Source organism: Bombina bombina, chromosome 3, assembly GCF_027579735.1.
Source record: "Bombina bombina isolate aBomBom1 chromosome 3, aBomBom1.pri, whole genome shotgun sequence".
In the NCBI taxonomy this organism is placed as follows: Eukaryota; Metazoa; Chordata; class Amphibia; order Anura; family Bombinatoridae; genus Bombina; species Bombina bombina.
Window position 1 is genome coordinate 596509992 of NC_069501.1, and position 23915 is coordinate 596533906.

General features: G+C 40.6%; 1 protein-coding gene across 1 annotated transcript in view; it reads right to left on the reverse strand.

The window, feature by feature from the left end:
* The window catches only part of LOC128653724 (ultra-long-chain fatty acid omega-hydroxylase-like), a 157654-nt gene that overhangs the window by 117157 nt on the left and 16582 nt on the right, over window positions 1-23915 (reverse strand). The window contains 1 exon segment of the mRNA XM_053707183.1: window positions 8298-8442. Within this exon segment, the coding sequence (XP_053563158.1) occupies window positions 8298-8442 (145 nt within the window).

Sequence of the window (23915 nt, forward strand, 5' to 3'; positions counted from 1 at the left end):
GAAATTTTGTACAAAATATACTAGTTTGACTTGCACAATTACACAAAGTCAATTTAAGTCCCTTCTCTTTTTTTTCTCCCCTTCCCCTTCCCATTTTTTTTTCTCTTTTCTTTTTTCCTCTTCTGTGACCATAGAGAGTATCTATATTCTGAGATGGATCTTGTGTGTCCTTATTTCAATTGGCCTATCAATAGACACTGAGCAATAAATTACAGCCTGTATATGTTCCTGTTCAGCGTTTTTTCAGCCTTAGAGACAATTCCTATTGGGCTGCAGCTCTTATTTTCTTATTTTAGCCTTGATTTCTCCCACTCAAGAAAGACATCATCAGGTGGGAGAGGTGTAATATTTAATAATGCAGTAATAGTAGTAGTAACTACTTTATGTAAATATCTCCTACTACACTTTTCCAGAAAACATAGTAGCAGGCGTATATTTATGTAGATATTTCTGTAGATATCTGTGCTTTCTGTAAGATCTGGGAGCTACTTCTCTGTCAAATTCTTGAGAGAAACAGAAAAAACACAAACTTCTCCCTTATTTAGCCAGTGTTTTAAAAAATTTACAGCCCACATCAGCCACAACTTATCTGGGGGACTGCCGTGACACTTTTTTCAGCCCCTGCCGACGTATTCACGTGGCGTTACCAAATAGTGGCCCCCCTTTTTTTTTTTAAAGTTTTTAAGACCTAACCTCTCGCTTCCTTTGACTTAAATGTAGTGCTTACATACCCTCGTCTTGATATGCCTCTGGCTGCGGTCACCACTATCTCTCACCAGGCTTACAGGTCAGACAGGGGCCCATACCTTCTGTTCTCTACCGTCGCCCAGATGTCTCTCCAGTGATCAGCGGATCTTGTTTGCTGGCGGTACTACCCGTCAGTTTCCTTAGGCTGCGCGGCTCCAGTATGCAGGGAGAATGACTGTGCTTGAGGTTTGTTCACTAGTGCGTGCTGCGTCGCGCACTTGGACTTCCCAAGGAGAGGCTCTGTTTGACGTAGTCCCCTCTAGCTCTTAGCACTGACTGCAACAGTGCCCCCAGCGTGTTTAGTATCATGAAGGCCTAGGGGGAATCGAGCGCGGTGTGGATCTCGGAGGCTGCTGCAGTGTTGCTGCTCCGACCCGCCCACCGGAAGTCTCCCTCAGTGATGGACATTCCAGTAAAAAGTATATTAATATAACAGTGTTGGTTATGCAAAACTGGGAAAAGGGTAATAAAGGGATTATCTATCTTTTTAAACAACAACAGTTTTTAAGTAGATTGTTCCTTTAAGCAATCTCCGAAAATGCCAGTAAAGACTTTAGAAAAGAAAAAAGGTTTCATTAGTAGTAAGACAACTTATAAAAATAAAGAAATAAGTACTCCATGTATATACAGTAGAATATAGCAACTAACCAATTTTAAACTTAATGTATTAAGAGCTAAATTGCAGGTGGAGTGCTAATTTATCTTGCGCCCGCAAACGGGCAAATTTGCCCATTTGCGGCCGCCTAATAAATAACCAGCCATTACAAGTGGCTGGTTAATGCTACCGCAAACTTGTGGCAGCAATTAGTGCTCAGAAAATTAACCAGAGATCAGATCTCTGGTTCATTTCTTTCAAGTGCCCCAATTGCCCCCACAATAGAAATTAATGTAGCATTATTTTTTTCCATTAAAAAATACTGCAGTAGGCAGTTTTAAGGGGTTAAAGATTGGTGGCTGTAGGGTGTTAGAAAAAAAAACACATTGAAAAGTGCCCTTACATTGCGGTCTATGGGGAACAGTGTGTTCCCAATATATATATATATATATATATATATATATATATATATATATATATATATATATAGCCAAAAACAGAAAGCACTCCAGAAGTCTTGTTAATTTTATCACCTTTAATAGTAAACGTTTTCGGGCTACAAACAGCCCGTCCTCAAACTTACAAGGTTAGCAAACACTTACCACCCCACTGTGTTATAGACCGCCACCAAGACCAAGTGCGCCACGCTCTCCGCGGTGGATGCGCCGCCCCTAGCGAGTGACGTCATCGCCCGCGGCAACGTGCAAACAACTAAAAAAGGGCAAATACAACAGTAAGATATGCGGGCATAGAGATAAAAAATTCTAAGCATTATCATAATACAGTAATATGCATTACAGGAGGCAAACTGGTAGATATATCACAAAAGTAATTAAAACAAAAAAAGTCGTTAAGACAAAAAAACTACCAGAAACAACGGTTGTCATGGTAACTGATAAACAATAAAGAATACCTCAAAAATACAAAGAACAAATGCATAAACGACTATGGGGCTCCACAAAACAAATAGGATTACCAATCTGGTAAATAATTTTATAATAAACACTTATGTAATAAACATTATTGTGTAGAGTGGAGTCGCATACCCGGACAGTCAGAGAAGAAAAAACAAATGATATTTATTATTTCCAAATATAAATAAATCATGGCTCTCATTAATAAACAGCAATACAGAATGTTCATGGACTCCCCATGGATACATCATTCAACCCTGGATACGGGTCATAGAAACACCTGCCAATCCAGCTGTGTATTTAGACCATAAGGTACCAGTGTATTTAATTCGAAAGTCCATTTCGCTTCTCTTTGTAGAAGTAATCGGTTTCTGTCACCCCCTCTGGGTAGTGGTGGTACATGGTCTATGATCGTATACTTCAGATCCATGATGCTGTGATGATGTTCCAGAAAATGTCTGGCCACTGGTTGCTCAGACGCACCCTTGTTAAGTGCCAACTTGATTGCAGATCTGTGGTTTGCCATCCGAGTGTGTAAGTCATCACAAGTTTTTCCTACATAATAAAGCCCGCAAATACAGTGCAAAAGATACACTATATACGTGGTAGTGCATGTCAGGCGGAATTTGTGTTTATAAATTTTTCGTTTATGTGGATGGGTAAAACTTGATCCAGTGATTAACCCCCCACAGGTTGTACAACCTAGACATTGGAACACCCCAGGTTTTTTAATGTCCAGCCATGTTGAAGACTTGTAACTGTGTATGGGGTCAGTTTTAATAAGCCAGTCCCGTAGAGACCTAGATCTCTTGAAACCTACTCTTGGGGGATCAGCCTTATACAAAGGTAATGATCTGTCTGTCTTAATAATGTCCCAATGTTTGTTTAGTATGTCCTTTAGGGGGCATTTATCACCAGTAAATGTTGTGATGAATGTCATCCTATTGTCCACCTGCTTAGTTGTACAGGTGCTGTCCTGACACACCTGGGCACGTTGTTCCATGAGTAATTTATCCGGATAGCTCCTGGCTTCAAATCGTTGCATCATCTCAGTGAGTTGCTCTTCTCTTTTTTCTTGTTCAGAATTATTTCTCACCACCCGGAGCAATTGAGATTTAGGCAGTGCTCTCTTCAACGGGGGAGGATGGCAACTAGTGTAATGTAGCAAGGAGTTTCTGTCCGTCTCCTTTCTATATAAGGTGGACTGAATCCTGCCATTGCTGATGTATAGTCTTACATCTAAGAAGTCGATCTGTTTTTTGCTTGTAGTCATTTTGAATTTCAATGCCAAGTTGGCTCGATTAAGCTGCTGAAACCATTCATCCAGACTAGCTGCTGTCCCAGACCAGATCAGGAACAGGTCATCTATATATCGCTTAAAAAAGCGAATATTCTTGACCTTGAATAACTCTGTTCCAAATTCCTCGAAGTGGGCCATGAATAAATTGGCGTACGATGGGGCCATATTAGACCCCATCGCCGTACCCTTTAACTGTAGAAAGAAAGATTGTTCAAAGCGAAAGTAATTGGTGGTTAAACAAAATTCCAATAATTGCCCAATTATCTCAGGAGGAGGTCCAATGTATGGAAATCTGCATAGATGAAATAAAACAGCAAGTAACCCCTCATCATGAGGGATTACAGTATACAAGCTAGTCACATCTAGTGTGACTAGCCATATATCATCATCCACCTCCCCAAATTGCTTGAGCATCTCCAGTAGTGCCATGGAGTCCCTCAAATATGATGGTGTATGGTATACCAGCGGTTGCAGGAATCTATCCACTAAAGTGGCTATAGGCTGTTGTATGGACCCTATTGATGATACAATGGGCCTTCCAGGAGGAGGTGAAATCCCCTTATGTATTTTGGGGAGAGTGTACAGGACTGGGGTTCTCGGGTATGGGACCACCAAATAAAGATAGGTGTCTTTATTGATGAAGCCTTGTTCATAAATCAATTTGATGTATGTGTCAAGTTGTTTCTTGAATGTCTGTGTGGGGTCATGTGGACATTAAAAAACCTGGGGTGTTCCGATGTCTAGGTTGTACAACCTGTGGGGGGTTAATCACTGGATCAAGTTTTACCCATCCACATAAACGAAAAATTTATAAACACAAATTCCGCCTGACATGCACTACCACGTATATAGTGTATCTTTTGCACTGTATTTGCGGGCTTTATTATGTAGGAAAAACTTGTGATGACTTACGCACTCGGATGGCAAACCACAGATCTGCAATCAAGTTGGCACTTAACAAGGGTGCGTCTGAGCAACCAGTGGCCAGACATTTTCTGGAACATCATCACAGCATCATGGATCTTAAGTATACGATCATAGACCATGTACCACCACTACCCAGAGGGGGTGACAGAAACCGATTACTTCTACAAAGAGAAGCGAAATGGACTTTCGAATTAAATACACTGGTACCTTATGGTCTAAATACACAGCTGGATTGGCAGGTGTTTCTATGACCCGTATCCAGGGTTGAATGATGTATCCATGGGGAGTCCATGAACATTCTGTATTGCTGTTTATTAATGAGAGCCATGATTTATTTATATTTGGAAATAATAAATATCATTTGTTTTTTCTTCTCTGACTGTCCGGGTATGCGACTCCACTCTACACAATAATGTTTATTACATAAGTGTTTATTATAAAATTATTTACCAGATTGGTAATCCTATTTGTTTTGTGGAGCCCCATAGTCGTTTATGCATTTGTTCTTTGTATTTTTGAGGTATTCTTTATTGTTTATCGGTTACCATGACAACCGTTGTTTCTGGTAGTTTTTTTTGTCTTAACGACTTTTTTTGTTTTAATTACTTTTGTGATATATCTACCAGTTTGCCTCCTGTAATGCATATTACTGTATTATGATAATGCTTAGAATTTTTTATCTCTATGCCCGCATATCTTACTGTTGTCTTTGCCCTTTTTTAGTTGTTTGCACGTTGCCGCGGGCGATGACGTCACTCGCTAGGGGCGGCGCATCCACCGCGGAGAGCGTGGCGCACTTGGTCTTGGTGGCGGTCTATAACACAGTGGGGTGGTAAGTGTTTGCTAACCTTGTAAGTTTGAGGACGGGCTGTTTGTAGCCCGAAAACGTTCACTATTAAAGGTGATAAAATTAACAAGACTCCTGGAGTGCTTTCTGTTTTTGGCTGTACTTTGCTTTTGCTAGCACCCGAAGCTGTTGTGTGAGGAGGATCTGGAGTGCACTTTGCCTGTGTATATATATATATATATATATATATATATATACTGTATATATATTTATGTGTTAATATGTGTATATACACATATTAACACATATATATATATATGTATATAATCATATACATATATATTTAATTTAAAATTGCTGCCCATCGCTGCTCTTCTTACCACCTTTGCTGCGCTTAGGTTCTTTGCTGTGTATGACGGTATCAGAATGAGGCTCCCATTGGAGCCTATGGAAGCACGCTCTTGTGAGCGCAATGCTTATGTGCAATGAGAATGCAAGGACAAGTTCACATTGCACCTAACTCGTAATACCAGTGCACATTAGTGTGCGCTGGTATTACTCAGTTGAACGCAAATATCGATTTAACGTATGCAATATTTTGTGCTCAATTCATAATCTGGCCCTAAATGATTTGTCTACAAAGAAACCATAAACTTTAAAGGTGACTTTCTTCATAAGGATTGTAATTGCCCCATTAAGCCTAAGAGGCCTCAATACACAGAAAGCCAAAACCTTACAAAATGGTGCAAATTATTTGTATTTGTTTGCTGCCCTAGAGGATGATATGTACATTGGAAATATGCATATCACAATAAAGTATTAATTAAAGGGACATAAAACCCCAAACATTAGGTAGTCAAGATGGGATAGATTGGCTTAAAGGTGTAGAAGGAGATTGTTTTAAAGGGGTGGGGGAAAACTACTTAAAGGGTAGAAAAGATAACCTTAAAAGAATAAGGGGAGGCTTAAAGGGGGAAAATGTTTGGGGCAAGTGTTCTTAAAGGGGAAGAAGGTCAGGTTGTCTTAAAGGTGCAGAAGGATTAAGGTGGTCTAGTAGATTTAAAGGAGCAGGGGATCCGGTAGTATTAAAGAGTCGGGTATAGGCTATATCATATTAAAGGGGGCAGGAGGAACAGGTAGTATTAAAGGGACAAGGTAGGAGGTAGATAGAGAAAATAGTCTTAAAGATGCATCAGAAATATTCTTAAAGGGAAAGGGGTAAATACACCTAAAAGGATAGGACATTTATAGGGATAGTATTTAAAGGGAAGGTGTAGAGAGTATTTAGTTGAAACCCCCTGATACCAGTCACATAAAAAAGGAATTTTAATCCTCCTTAATACCAGTGACACAGACTGTAATTTAAAATCTGCCGCTTAACCATTCCGCCCTTAAGACTTTATTTCCTGCCCCATTAATACATATTACCCCCTGTCTTTTAAGATTGTTTATCCCTACCCCCTATTCCTTTTAAGACTATTCACCCCTTGTTCCTTTAAGACTACCTGATCACCTGTCCCCGTAAGAAAACCCAACCCCTTAATCATCTCCCTCATTAAGTCTACCTGACTACATGGCATTAAACACCTCCCCCTTAAAACTATCTAATCCTGCCCACTTTAGAATATCTACCACCTAATGCCTGCAACTTTAAGACTATGTACCCCTTGCCACTTTTGTACTATAAATACCCTACTCCCTTCCTTTTAAAATTACCTACCCCCTTCCCTTTTAAGACTGTCTACATCTACCTCTGCCTGTATGTCTTCTGCTTTGCGTAGTAAATACTTGTCCCATCTTCACCCTACCCCTTTAATACTTCCAGTCTACCCTATGTCCTTTTAAGACTACCTTAACCCCTGCCTCTTTAGGATGGTCTACCCCTACCATCTGCCCGTTTAAAATAACCTGACCCCATTATAGTGCCATAATTGTAAAAAAATGACATCTTCTAATTTGTTAAAGCATGTTATTTTAAGACTATTGACCTTACACTATAGTGTGTTTAACCCATGCAAAAAAGTGAAGCTTAGTACCTGCAGAGCACTGCTAGTCCCATTAAGAAACCACCACAATTTAAAGTGAATGTAAATTTTGATGCTAAAGTGCCCGGTTTTTAAAAATTCGATTATTTCAACAATTCACCCATGGAAATAGCACATCTAGTAAATGGCAAATGACAACTGTCATATTGTACTATTGAATTAGTTGCTGTGGCCTTTCTAAATAAGTCAGTGATTAGTTTCCCTTTGTTCCCTTTATAATGTTAAGCTCAAATTAATGTCATTATTATTTAACAACAAAATGAAACCTTTGAACTGATTCTCACTACTATAGAATAAACAGATCTTTAATGTATCTGAGCCACATCTGTACATGCCGAGTGTAAACTGCAAACTTTTCTGAAAATACCACTTCTTGTTCTCACCAGCCCAAATATATATTTGCGTAGGTGGGGACACATGATGACCCGATGGCTGTCCAATAGATTTGTAGGTGAAACCTATTATCAAATACAAATTAATTATGCTCTAATACAAACTGCAATGATTGAATAATTAATTATTTCTCAGGAGACTCAAAAATAGCATTCATATGTAAAAAACAGTCAACTGCTTGACAACTCAACTCGGAACTGATTGATGTATACAATGTATATAATCACAACTGATTAGATAAGTATTATTGCCAAGGTAAATTCCATCATTCTTATTTGGTGCGTCCATCGTGTCCGTCACTTAAGAGGGCAAAGATGTAACAATTAAGACGAAATCGTTGATCAATGTATTTACGGGCCTGATCACATAGATTTCCTATTCCTGATATTATCGCTTCCCAAGAGGAGCCTCTTTTTTTATGAACTTTAGGTGAAAGATAAAATATATTATAGGTTTTTTAAACCATGAAGAATCTAAGTTCTTTATCTGTTACAGTTCAGGAACTTCTCATTTTGATAATATAATTTAACTTCCTCTTAGTCACAGTCATAAATGGTTAATATCCACAGAGAATTAGTTGTTACTATACCTGATGCTGCCACAATAGGTTTGATAGTGTCTGGGTGAACCAGTGATACTACAGGGATGGCTGGGCCCATCCAGGTCATGTTGGTTTTGGGAAAAGTGGAGACTAAGCTGTTGACTTGTGTCAGTCCCTCTTCATTCGGCAAAAACTGCAAGTAATGATAGGCATAAAGCAGAGTTATGGCAAAGCATATGATTGGGCAAGCAGCAAAGAGGTTTATGTTAGAAACATAGAATGGAATTACTAATATGTTTTGCAAAGTGACTGCTTTGTAGTTTGACTAGCAAAAGACAAGCAGGTTGAAGAAAAATAAAGAGATAACGCAAACATTTTAAAAACAAGCATTTTATGTAAATAGAATTGCTTTCCAAGCTTGAAAAGAACACACTAAATCTGTCCCTAAGTGGATTGGTGTAAGTGGTACTTTTGGCAAATGAGGTCTAATCAAAAGATTCTTGCATGAGTCCAAATAAATTCTATCACTAATATATCTTTAAAGCTTTAAAGCACATAAACACATATATCAATTATTCACACTCACCTAGATTCCGAGTTTTACACTTTACCGGGTGCGTAAAGAATGCAATAAAATGAGTGGTCCCGCACTTTCCATAGCGCTGCCAGTACGAGTTACTGAAAAACCTCCTTGTGCTGTGCATTATGGTGCGTAAAGCTCCATACCGCACAAAAGCCAAGAGCTGAGTTTACGTGCTCGTTCACGCTTTCCCCCATAAATAAATATATTAACCCCTAAACCTAACCCTAACCCTACCATAACCTATTCTAAATAAAACTTACTATTAATAACTAAATAATTCCTATTTAAAAATAAATACTTACCTGTAAAATAAACCCTAAGCTAGCTACAATATAACTAATAGTTACATCGTAGTTATCTTAGGTGTTATTTTTATTTCACAGGTTATTTTGTATTTATTTTAACTAGGTAGACTAGTTAGTAAATAGTTATTAAGTATTTAATAACTACCTAGCTAAAATAAATACAAAGTTACCTGTAAAATAAAACCTATCCTGAGTTACACTAACACCTAACATTACAATAAATTAAATAAATTCAATTAACAAAATACAATTATCTGAATTACAAAAAAAAAAAAAATAAACACTAAATTATACAAAAAAAAAAGAAATTACTCCTAATCTAAAAGCCCTATCAAAATAAAAAAGCCCCCAAAATAAAAAAAAACCCTAGCCTACACTAAACTGCCAATGGTCCTTAAAAGGGCATTTTGCGGGGAATTGCCCCAAAGAAATCAGCTCTTTTACCTGTAAAAAAAATACAAACAACCCCCAACAGTAAAACCCACCACCCACACAACCAAACCCCCAAATAAAACCCTATCTAAATAAACTTAAGCTCCCCATTGCCCTGAAAAGGGCATTTGGATGGGTAGTGCCCTTAAAAGGGCATTTAGCTCTTTTACATTGCCCAAAAACCTAGGATAAAAATAAAACCCACCCAATAAACCCTTAAAAAAACCTAACACTAACCCCGACGATCCCCTTACAGTTTTTGAAGACCGGACATCCATCCTCATCCAGGCAGCAGAAGTCCTCATCAAAGCCAGCAGAAGTCTTCATCCAAGCGGGCAGAAGTCCTCATCCAAGCTATTCCAATCAGCCAATAGAATGCAAGCTCAATCCTATTGGCTGATTGGATTAGCCAATAGGATGAAAGATCAATCCTATTGGCTGATTGCAACAGCCAATATGATTTTCCACCCTTAATTCCTATTTTAATTCTATCAGCCAATCGGAATGTAAGGGACCCCATCTTGGATGACATAATTTAAAGGGAAACTTCATTCTTCAGCAACCATTGTAAGAGGATGCTCCGCCCGGATGTCTTGAAGGTGGACCCGCTCCGTGCTGGATGGATGAAGATAGAAAATGCCGTCTGGATGAAGACTTCTGCCGGCTTGGATGAAGAATTCTGCCGGCTTCGAGGAGGACTTATGCCCGCTTGGATGAAGACTTCTGCCGGCTTCGATATGGACTTCTGCTGCCTGGATGAGGATGGATGTCCGGTCTTCAAAAACTGTAAGTGGATCATCGGGGGTTAGTGTTAGGTTTTTTTAAGGGTTTATTGGGTGGGTTTTATTTTTATCCTAGGGTTTTGGGCAATGTAAAAGAGCTAAATGCCCTTTTAAGGGCAATGACCATCCAAATGCCCTTTTCAGGGCAATGGGGAGCTTAGGTTTATTTAGATAGGGTTTTATTTGGAGGGTTTGGTTGTGTGGGTGGTGGGTTTTACTTTTGGGGGTTGTTTGTATCTTTTTTACAGGTAAAATAGCTGATTTCTTTGGGGCAATGCCCAGCAAAAGGCCCATTTAAGGGACATTGGCAGTTTAGTGTAGGCTAGGGTTTTTTTTATTATTATTTTGATAGGGCTATTAGATTAGGAGTAATTCGTTTTTATTTTTGATCATTTCTTTTTTTATTTTGTGTAATTTAGTGTTTATTTTTTTTGTAATTTAGATAATTGTATTCTGTTAATTTAATTTATTTCATTTTATTGTAATGTTAGGTGTTGGTGTAACTCAGGTTAGGTTTTATTTTACAGATAAATTTGTATTTATTTTAACTAGGTAGCTAGTAAATAGTTAATAACTATTTACTAGCTAGTCTACCTAGTTAAAATAAATACAAACTTACCTGTGAAATAAAAATAACACCTAAGCTAACTACAATGTAACTATTTGTTATATTGTAGCTAGCTTAGGGTTTATTTTACAGGTACGTTTGTCTTTAGTTTTAAATAGGAATTATTTAGGTAATAATAGTAGGTTTTAATTAGATTTTTTAAAATTATATTTAAATTAGGGGGTGTTAGGGTTAGGGTTACGTTAGGGTTAGGTTTAGGGGTTAATAGGTTTATTATAGCAGCGGAGTGGGCGGACGGCAGATTAGGGGTTAATTATATTTAAATAGTGTTTTTGATGCAGGAGGGCGGCGGTTAGGGGTTAATAATTTTATTATAGTGGCGACGATGTTGGGGAGTGGTGGAATAGGGGTTAATACATTTTTTAAGTGGCGGCAATGTCCGGAGTGGCAGATTAGGGGTTAATGATTTTATTTTATTATTTGTGATGCAGGAGGACCTCGGTTTAGGGGTTAATACGTAGTTTATGGGTGTTAGTGTACTTTGTAGCACTTTAGTTATGAGTTTTATGTTACAGCTTTGTAACATAAAACTCATAACTACTGACTTTAGATGGCAGTACAGATCTTGTCATTTTAGGCTGTACCGCTCACTTTTTGGCCTCCCTGCAAAACTCGTAATACCGGTGCTATGAAAGTCCCATTGAAAAAGGACATTTTTAAAGTGCGGTACTGACGTTGCGTGACGCCCAAAAAGGTGTGCGGTACACCTATACCTACAAGACTTGTAATAGCAGCGTTAGGGAAAAAGCATCGTTATGGGCCATAACGATGCTTTTTCACTCATAAAGCCAAACTCGCAATCTAGCTGCACAAAAAAGTTATGACTCAAAGATATGAGGTGCACAAATGAAGAATCAGGAGCACCGGTAGATGAAAAAAGTAGCTTTTATTCACTCATAAATAGCTACAAAATAAAAGTTCCAATGCTTGCTTGCTTGTTTTGATAAATTCTGTGTGTTCAGAATTTATGGGCTTGACAGCAGCTGGTTGGTAAATTGGAGAAGGAAAAAACAGCTGACATCTTTTACTCATTACAAACTGCCACTGAAAGAGATGAGCATTCAAGAGAGATTGATGGCATTTTTTCTACAGATCCAACCAAATTTACTCTGACGGCCTTATTTGAGGACATGGAGGATTTACTTGTTAAAGAAAATAGACTCAAGTGGGACATTATTACTTTAAATAAATATAATGAGCTGGGTTTAATTCCCAGGGGACTACGTATAAATAAGTTCCCCACATTTGTAACTGAAGATAAAGAGTTTATACAATTATGGAACGATACTTTATCTGAATGTTCAGCGAGACTTATGGTACTTTTAATACAATATAAGACCACTCAGCTTAAAGTTATATCTGATAAGATTACTCTTATTCAAAATGAGTTAAATTCTCGCAGCACAGATATTGATTACCCAGTACTTGATCAGATCCTCCAAGATACTATTGCCGAGTCCAAACAATTATTACTTGACAGAAAGCACAATAAATTTATACATGACCAAACAGATTTCAATAATAATTTAGTTTATATTTGGAATCGCAGGGAACGTTTTACTAGAAGGAGAGACTACAACTCCAGAAGGGGATCTGGCAATAGGAGAGGTAACAGGCAGAGACAAAGAGGTAGGGGTAGAAGAGGTCAGCGTAGAATACAATTTTCAGACAATGAAATTGACTCACAGGGTGAGAGTTCGGGCTCAGGGGGAGAGGATACTGATACAGGTTATACACCCTATCCCCTCAGTACTAACACAACACAGTCTACAGCACAAACAGTTAGACCAAAAGAAGATAGTACACCCAAGGCACCAATCCTCAAAAATGCAAGACCATACGCTTACTCCAAATAGAATTTGAATAAACCTGAGGTAGCCGCAGATAACAGTTCCAATACTGTTGATAGCAAAGAAAAAACTCAGGTTAATCAGGTTTTTTCGCTGGCCCCTCCAAGAGGAAACGTGGAGGGGCGAGATATAAAAGACACTCCAAAGGGAAGATACACACGAAGGAAGAAGTAAATGATTTAAAGATCATGAGTATTATCAATTTATCTACATATGTATTGAATAAAACTGAAACAAAAGTTTTGGAATTGGGTCTGGGGTTTGTTCCCACAGTCAGTTTCAATCTTTTTAATACACTGTTAGACGTAAACAAACTTGTGAGGAAGTTGACCCTTCACAAGCACTTTCAAAAATCCAGATCACATAGGGATTCAACAACGAATGATTTGGGCCATTTGTCAATAGGGGATTCAACTCAAGAGGACATATTGAGTTTCGGAGAACAGTGTGATGTTAGGACTCTGTTAACATTGATGGATGATGAGGAATCTAATACAAATGAAACACACGCTGTTCTACCCAAATTCAAGAAGCCCTCAAAGTTCTACCCTGTCCAGGACAGAGGTTCCGTAATTGAAAAATTTCACTCAAGAGTGGAGAAGGATCTCACTGATTTATATTATCGTGAGAGGCTCTATAAGCAAAATATTACAGCTACAGAACGACAGGCATTACAAAAACTGAGTGAGAATCCCAATTTGGTGATTCGCTCAGCGGATAAGGGGGGGTCTGTAGTTATCCTTGACAGATGTGATTTTGTCAAGGAGGCAAACAGGCAACTCTCTAACACTAAGGAATATAGGACATTGAGTTCGGATCCTACAAGGGACTTTCAGAGACAGCTCAGGGATCTAATTGATGATGGTCTCGAATTGGGACTATTAGACAAAGATACATGTGATTATCTATTTGTGAGCCACCCTAGAATGCCCATTTTGAACCTCCTGCCAAAGATGCACAAGTCACTCCTGGATGTTAGAGGCAGACCCATTGTCAGCGGCATTGGGTCACTCTTTGAGCCTCTATCGGAGTGGCTTGATGCACTTTTACAGCCAATGATTAAACGTCTATCGAGCTATGTTCTAGACACCAAACATGTTCTGAACCTGGTGTCAGATTTAACTTGGCAGGAGGGCTTCAGTTGGGTCACCGTCGACGTGAAATCTCTGTACTCTTCTATCCCCCATGAGAGGGGGCTAGAAGCGGTTGACTACTACATGAGAAAGTACTATGGTAATAACTCTACATTATGTGATTATGTGCATAGAGTTACACTTTTTCTCCTAACACATAATTTCTTTGAGTTTAATGGTACCTACTTTCTCCAAATGTGTGGCACGGCTATGGGGGCAAAATTTGCCCCCTCCTACGCCAACCTATTCATGGGTTGGTGGGAGGAATGCCACATATTTGGAGAAGAAAACCCCTTCAAGGACAACATTGTCTTCTTCAGGAGATTCATTGATGATCTCCTGTTCGTGTGGAGAGGTAACCCAACAGAGGTTGATGCCTTTGTTGATTACTTAAACAGTAATGACAAGGGGATTGAATTCACCTTTGAAAGTAACAGTTGCAAAATCAATTATCTTGATGTCACCCTTATGGGTAACATAGGTGAGAAAGTAACTTCAACCATCTACAGGAAGCCAATAACAGGGACTACCTTACTTCATGCGAAAAGCTGCCATCCCCAACATGTATTTGGTGCAGTAGCAAAGGGTCAATACATAAGGGTCAAAAGGAACTGTAGCAACCAAGTTCATTATGTGAGGGAGAGTAATGATTTAACACGGAGACTTAAAAACAGAGGCTATGAGCAAAAAACAATCAAAAAAGCAAGAAAAATGGCAGATGGATTAGATAGGAAAGATCTTTTACTACCTAGGGACAAAACTACTGGTCCAACTAAACAGTTTGACAAAGGTTCACTCTTCATCACAGACTATTCTATGGAATATGGTGAAGTTTGCGGAATCATCAAGAAACATTTTAATATGCTTTCTGCTGATGATGATCTGATGGATATTGCTAAAACAGGCTGTCATTTTGCATATAAAAGGAATATGACGATTGGCAATAGGTTAGCCCCAACTAAACTCAAGACCACACAGCAAGGAAGCTCAGCCTGGCTGACAGTGAAGGGAATGCACAGATGCAATTTCAGGGACTGTGTGGCCTGTGAGAAGGTCATTTGTGGAGACACTTTTCAGTCCACAATCACAGGCCAGTCTTTTGAAATTAAAACTTGCATCACATGTAGATCTAAGTATGTGATCTATTTAATCACTTGCACAATTTGTAAGATTCAATATGTGGGTCTTACAACAAGAGAGATAAGATCACGCATTAGGGAACACCTCTCAACAATTAGGATTGGAAGATCAACTACCCCACTAGTACAACATTTCGCACAAAAACATGACAAGGATACTGATAGCTTCAGCTGGACGACTATAGAAAGAATTGCAGTTCCATCAAGAGGGGGCGATAGAGAGGTACTTTTGGGTAGGCAGGAGGTGTTCTGGATCTTCAAATTGAGGACCAGAACACCTTCAGGATTAAACTCCTCCTATGACTTGATTAACTATTGGCAATAATGTAATTCATTTTACACCTAAATTCTAAATGTAAAGATCCATACCATAAACTTCCCCACAGCTTGTAACAATGTCTACATTCTTCCCAACATTGTTTTGACTTAGGCACAAAACAGTTTGATTTAAACAAATATGCACCCTTACACGTAGGTAAACGGACAATGTGTAGGGGTTATTGTTTTCACATGTATCTCACTTTAACACCAAGGAATCCTGCATAGTTAATTCCACTTCAGGATTTAAATAGTAAGGGTATTATGCAAATAAGTAAACAATTAGTTGTAATAAGTCAGAGGAAGATATGGCAAAACACTGTTAGCAAACAAAGGTTAGACTTAGTTTAAAAGGATAAGGGTTATGTTTTTTGAAATTAAGTGACAGAGTACACTTTTATTTCATTTATTTTTGAGATTAGCAGCAAGCAACAGTGTAATGAAATGTTAAAAGATTTGTGCCTGTAATTTGTTTTTTGACTCACTTATGCATTGATTTGTTCATGAGTTAAAATGATATTTTGATAGGTGTACTGTTTGGCCAATTGGAGAAAGGTACGCCCTAGAAAAAGGGCGCTTGGTTTTAAAACTTTTATCAGCTAAGAGTACGGCTGCAAAGCCGAAATATGTCAGCTGTTTTTTCCTTCTCCAATTTACCAACCAGCTGCTGTCAAGCCCATAAATTCTGAACACACAGAATTTATTAAAACAAGCAAGCAAGCATTGGAACTTTTATTTTGTAGCTATTTATGAGTGAATAAAAGCTACTTTTTTCATCTACCGGTGCTCCTGATTCTTCTGTGCAGCTATTACAGGATTCCCCACAGTGAGCACGGACGCAGACACCAATTGAGTTGTGTGTCTCCTCCCTTCTTCAATCCGGATTGGTCCTATGTTGAGCAGGGCGTGAGCAACTGCACGCGTCTAAGGAGGGTGTGTTTGGTACGCGGAAGTCTGGAGACTCTGGATACCGTCTGATCGGAGGAGGTCTCAGGCGCAAAGAAATTTGATCCGGATATCAGCCTGATGACGGGGCACCACAGTCACACCCGTGGACCAGACGCGGTAAGACAGACTCCAACTACACCATTTGTTGTTTATTTATGTGTACTGCCCTGAGGACTGGGACTGTTTGATTCCTAAATTGCAGACTAAGGACTGAACAAAATCCACATAAATAATACCGTATGCCTTCTGTGTAGTTTTTCTCTGCAACTGTTTTCAAAGATATGAGGTCTCTGGTGTTAGAAAAAAAAAGTCAGGCAAAGGGACTTAACATAGAGATACATACATATATATATATATATATATATATATATATATATATATATACACTGTATATACTGTATATACTGTATATATATATATATATGTGTAAATATGTATATATATATATATATATATATATATATATATACAGTATATATATATATGTGTGTGTGTGTTTATATGTACTTATGTATATATATATATATGTATTTACAGACATATGTACACATATAAAAACATAAAAAACATATGTATACAGTACATATATAGACATATATATGCAGGGTATTAGGTTTTCTCCACTTTTTTTGCTCCATTGATTTCTAAGGGGAATACATTAACATGATCGTGATATTCGAAGTTCGCCTTTTTGCACGTTATCGGGTAAGCGAAAATTCTTTACTTTCAACGTGTATTACAAGCGCTAACCAAATCGCGCAAAAAACTTAAATTTAGCGAAGATAGCGTGCAAGCGAGAGCATTAAATAACGCTCCACTTGTCCACTGTCTATACATAGCTGTGTGCAGAATGTGTACAAACCAATGCATGGGGAGCCTTTTATTAGTGCGGAATGCAGGTCAACCTTATCTATCTAACTATCCTCAAAATCATTATACAAAGCAGAATGTATATTAGTACTATTGGTTACCACTGAATTAGATTTGGGGGACCTAAACATTTTTTGTACCAGGTCCCACTGTTGATCCCCTACTGCCTGAGCCTTATTATTTCTATAATTTTATTCCCCGCACGGGGGGGGGTACATCTGTGTTTGCTCATAAATACAAAGGTAAAATATTCTACTTATGCATTATCATTATAGATAACAAAACTTATAACCAGAGTTCACTTAAGTTTAAAAATAAATCAGATCATTGCAGGGAGATAAGGTCCACTGTATACTAGGTTATAGACATAAACTGCATTTTTATTGCACTATTGATACGAAAACAAAAATAATGACTGTGAATCATATGCACTTAGCTTGACAGAGGGAGACAGAGAGAGTAACACTAAACCTCAGCGTATAGAAAAACAAGCTTCTGTCTAAACATGTTTTGTGAAAGGGATGTTAAACGGACATTAAACACTTCTAGATTAGAATATAAAATATTTAATTCTGTGTATTAAAATCACTTTTCCTCGTGTGTACCGAGGGTACACGAAGATTGGTGAGACTGCTGAGACATAATGGATGTCTTCTCTTTTTACATTAATGTTCTCTGGCTATCTCTCCTCCTCGTCTCCCCTCCTCTCCCTTCCTGTTTCTCCTCTCTCTTTCTTTTCTACACTACTCTTCTCCTCTTCCTTCTTTCTCCCTCCCTCTCTTACTCTACCTCCTTGTGCCTGTAATTATTCGTAAATTGTACTTAACTAACTTATTAAGGTCAGTCAAGTTATGTGTAGCCTGTGACTTACTATGTTCTAGCACTTTACTCAGATGACCACTGCTTAGTGAGGCACAGGCCCTAACCACACTAAAGAAATATCCCACGGTAGTAGAGTACATTAACAACAGCTCTACACTCCCACTCTAGACTGCCCACCCCCTCTAGATTAATTAGTGCTACGCAAGGGAGTGAACCCCCACCCCATTTTACCCCAATGCTTAGATGCGCACTATCCAGAGTTGCGCTTGCCTTAATCTTTAGTTTAGAGGAATAACTAAGCAGTAACGTGTACAGTAAATAATTTTGCACCCCCGCCCTGGGTAGCATACCTCCTAGAATTAAAAAAGAATACACCTGTTTGAATACCCTTGCCCCTCTAAACTACAATTGCTGAGGTAGCCGTCTTTCTTCTTAATGGGAAAGGCAGGAGTTGGGTAAGGGGAACACTCATATGGCACTCATCTCCCGTTCAATAGCAGCCTGAGTTCCCAGACCTATATAATCCCTAAATTGGTCCTTTTGGTTTGATGGTCATCATTATGTGATGTTATTTGTACCTATGTTGTTAATGTTTACTCTGTTCTTGTTTTTACTGTTAGTTATGTATGTACCTCAAGTTATATCAGAAGTACAAAAACCAATATCTGCCCAGAGTCTTCAACCTGGCGACCACTAGGTCCCCACGTTGATGCTGTTCTAACTGATATTTATGTATATACCTCTCAGGGGTTAGATGGCTATCGTCAGGAGCTGCACACTTCCTAATCCCCATTTATGACCAATATCTCTAAGGTTAAGTACACCATTTATAGCTATTCATAAGCATCCTCAATATATGCCCCATCGACTGTGTTGATCTCATACCATTTATACTAACAGTCCCCCCCACTGGTACCTGATCCCCCAGGAATTAGATTAGTTCTCAACTTGGTGATCGTCAGACTTACATGTGAAACTAGCTCTACGGTACAAGATCGACACCCCTCCCAGGCTTAGCCCCTGCGAACTGACGATGGCCATCATATATTGACTGTTTATAAAGATGTTGATGTTGTTTATTGTTGCTTTTCCTCTCTTGCTTTAAGCTCTTCATCCTAACTCCTCTGTACATAATAGCAGAAATTTGGGGCCTGAAACACCTTCTCCTACAAGGGTACCTTGTATGCACACAACCTCTCTTGAGGAGACATTATAGACGGAGAACCATAAATACAGCCTAACACACGAGTCTTCCATTCCACTCTCTCCTCCAATCTTCATTCTTGCAGAACTGAGATTAGACTTCCCGTACCTCAATTTTTCTCTTAGCCTCATACCAGAGATAGCGATATGCACCCATTACAGTAACATAATATAAGACCCTCGCTTACAGCGAGAAAATTGCAATAGTGACTGGGGGCGTGAGCGAGGGGGGAGAGGAGCTCTTTCTTTCTCTCCCTTTCCCTCTCTCTCGCTCTCCCTATTCTTGCACGTTTTAAACTGACCGACTGGGGCTCGGTTATCTTTGCTGGCCTCTCCCCCCCCCACACATCTATAGTTGTGCTCTCCAACTGTTAGTTGCGAGATCACTCATTGTGATAGTGTTTATATACACATCAACATACGCTAGTAACGTTTGAACCTCAAGACGTCCTGTTCGTGGCCTGAAGTGCCCCAACCCCCGCCTCCCTCCTTTTCCCACCCATATCCCCTTGTCCCCACTTATCTGCGCCACCCGCCTTAAAACCTCTCCCCTTACCCGCAACTGAGGTCCTCATTTTTTACGCAGGAGGCGCCCGCTCATACAATGGCTCCCGTTTTGGCTGCCACCCTGAACGTCCAGGGACTTAACTCACCTACTAAAAGGAGTCTCCTGTTTAATTACCTATTTGCCCACAAAATACATTTAATGTTTTTGCAGGAGACCCACTGGGAAAGGGGCTCTAAGCAGCCCAGGAGTTCCCCTTTATATCCGATCTGTGAAACTGCCTCCTATACGGAAAAAAAGAGAGGAGTTGCCATATTGATCCACCGTGATGTTACTTGTACGATTGACCACATAGAACGAGACCCTGAGGGTAGGTTCCTTATCCTGGTCTGTGTCCTGAATGGAGCCCTCTACACGTTGGCATCCATCTATGCCCCGAATACGGGACAGATCCCCTTTCTCCGAAAATTCTTGCACAAGCTAGACTCAATCAGGAGAGGACATCTCTTGGTGGGGGGGCGATTTGAATCTGGTCTGGAACCCAGTACTAGACAAGAAAAAAAACACAAACCACCCAACAGACCGTAACCTAATTTCTCTGTCAATGGCCTTCCGAAGGCTCATGTATCAATTTGGACTGTTTGATGTCTGGAGATGCTTAGCTCCGACCGAACTAGACTACACACACCATTCGGTGCCCCACAATTCATATTCTCGGTTGGATTATCTGCTTTGCGACTCATGGACACTTGACAACTTTGCTGTGTCAAAGATCAGGCCCTGTCCGTGGTCAGACCATGATATGGTTAGTGCCCAACTCTTGGCCTTACAGTCCCCTGACTGTAGGCCGTCCTGGAAACTTCCAGACCAGTGTCTCGCGGAAACAGAGATTCCACTCCTAAATGAAATCATTCTAGATTTCTTAGCACACAATGACACTGGGGATACGAGTCTTGAAATAGTCTGGGCCACCCTTAAAGCGTATCTGAGAGGCCATTTCATAAAGAAAAAGGCCCAATGGAAGGAGGCCCATAAGATTCCCTTATCAAAACTGTATACCAAACTAAGACTCCTAGAGATGGCCAACAAAAAAGCCCCGGACCCCGCTCTTGCCACCCAGGTGGGTGTAATAAGGGCTGAGATCAATAAACGAGAGCTTTTAAAAGTGCAAGCCAACCTATTCAAGTTAAAACAAATATATTACAGCAAAGGGAACAAAGCCGATAGGCTTTTGGCTCGCAAACTTCGTAACAGGGCGGTTGCCAGTAGGATCCCGGCCATCAATTCAGTCCGGGGCATGGTCTGCTCTCCTAGGGAGATCGGTCAAGCCTTCTCAGACTATTACGCTGCCCTTTATGATCTAGACAGCGGTTCTAATGACCCACCGGTGAGCGGTGGAGAGTTGGGGCAATTTTTAACCAAGTTGCGACTACCACAGCTGAGTGAGGAGTCTGTTGCAGACCTTGATAGACCATTCACCTTAGAGGAAGTGAAGGCTGCCGTCCTGTCCCTTAAACCTCATAAGGCCCCTGGTCCGGATGGCTTCTCCACCCTCTTCTACAGAACCTTTGTGTCTCTTCTCTCTCCTCTTCTACTCCGACTGTTTAACGATGTGGCTAAAGGAGGAAAGATGTTAGGGGAATTCTTGGAGGCTACTATTATGACCATCCCTAAAGAAGGGAAGGACCTCAGGGAATGCGGGAGCTATAGACCTATTTCCCTTATCAATGTGGACATCAAGATATACTCTAAAGTTCTTGCGACGAGACTAGGGAAACACCTCCCTTCTATAATCCATCTAGACCAAGTCGGATTTGTCCAAGGCAGACAGGGCTCTGATAATACCCGTAGACTGCTGAACATCTTCGCTGAATCGCACGACATGGGCTTGCCCCTTCTCACCCTGTCGTTAGATGCCGAAAAGGCCTTCGACAGGGTGAGATGGGAATATATGTTTGAGGCTCTGAGAACGTTTGGGATCCCGCTCTCATTCTGTGGGGCAGTTGAGGCCCTATATACCCTTCCCACAGCGGTGGTCAAGGGGTTGGGTTTTTGCTCCCCTAAGATACACATACGAAATGGAACGAGGCAGGAATGCCCCCTGTCGCCGCTCCTTTTTGCGATGGTTATGGAGCCATTAGCGGAAGCCATTAGGCAGGACACCCAAATTCAGGGTCTGTTGCTGCATGATTCAGTTCAAAAAGTGGCATTATTCGCGGATGATCTTACACTTTTCATTGCAGAGCCGACCTTATCGCTCCCACCGCTGATGGCTCTTATAGAAAGATTCGGTGTACTCTCTAACTACAAAATAAATGTAGCCAAGACGGAGGCGTTCCCGATCCATCTGGACCACCAAGAACAGAGAACTTTGCGACAGCAATACTCCTTCAAATGGTCTACCAAAGGTATCCGGCACCTAGGTGTCTTCTTGTCTTATGATAAGGAGACGGTCCTTCATGAGAACTACCACACCTTGTTGAAGACAGTTGACAAGCACCTGAGAGCAAAGAAATATGACGAACTCTCCTGGATGGGTAGAATTGCAGCCCTGAAAATGATGCTACTACCCAAGCTAACATACATTATGCGATGTATTCCCCTCCCAGTCCCAGATAAACTTCTGAAAAATTTTCAGACCCTATTTAATAGATATGTCTGGAACAACAAGAAACCCAGAGTAGCGGCCTCAATCTTACAGTCCCCCCTAGATCAGGGAGGGCTGGGATTGCCAAGTGTGAAGATGTACTATGAGGCGGCAATGATCTCTCATGTCTCTGCTTGGGGACGAGACCTCCCCCCCACGAGGTGGAGGGACCTGGAACAGGCATCATTGCCTGCCTATATAGATCTGTCTGATTTGTTGTGGTTTCCCCCGCATCTTGCTACCGTCCACACCATCTCTAACTCAATTGTTAGAGGATGCCAAATGCTATGGTATAAATTACGACACCACACTCAGATCGCCCCCCATCCTTCTCCTATCCAACCTGTACTCCCCATACTTCAGACCCTCCCCAATATGAGACTGAACTTGTGGCGGCAGGTCGGAATTTTGACAGTAGGTGATTTTTATGTAGAAGATCGGCTTCTAACGCAAGACGAGATGGTGGCAAACTTTGAGGTCCCGCGGCAATTGACATTTGAACTTCTAAGATTAAGATCTCTACTAAAAGCCTGGGGGTTCCTGAGTGATGCCCCACGGCCTCTTACAGCTTGGGAAGCTCGATGGAAAACGGGCCTTCAGACCTATAAACCCCTCACGGCACACTATCGATGCCTACTGGTTCCCCCCGCAATTCCTAAGACGAGACATATGCTCTCCTGGGAGGCAGAGCTGCAGACGGTATACTCACCTAAGAAATGGACATTGGCCATCGCTAAAACCAAGGCTGCCTTACATTGCACCACGATGTACGAACTCTACTTTAAAATGCTCACTAGGTGGCATCTGGTCCCGACCAGACTGCAAACCCTCTACCCTAATCACCCCCCCTCCTGTTGGAGGAACTGTGGTGGCATTGGCACCCCACTACACACCTGGTGGACTTGTCCTAACCTAAAGTCACTCTGGGATAAGACCAGTAAGATCTGTTGCTTGATGGGTCTTCCAGAGATAAAGGACCCCGGAATGGCTCTTCTACACTTGGGTTTGGAGAAAGTGCCTCCGCACCAGAGAACCCTTCTTATATACATACTCACCTCAGTTAAAATGGCAATTGCCAGGAACTGGAAAAAAGTGCACCCCCCAAAATGGCAGAGTGTATTGGAATACCTGAATTATGTCAAGTCCATGGAAGACTTTGTCTACAGAGTCCGGCGCAAGTCGGAAGCTTTCTGTCTTGTTTGGGAACCCTGGGAAGCCTACCTACAGAGTCTCAGAACTAATTCTTAGGATTCCCTGCCCCTTAGTGTCACTGGCCCCTGATACGGGTCCGAGACGGTCTGTCCACCCTCCCCCCCCCCTCCTCCACCCCCCCCCCTTCACTCAATGAGCCCCTCCCCCCCTCCCCCTCCCCTTACCTACTATCCTCTCCCCCCTCATAGGGGGTACTTTAGCCCACGATACCGCAAAGATGACTGAATTTTGATTTCACTTCTTTGGAGCGGTGGCCCTTGTTGGCCCTTGCATCCGCTCTACTGCTTAT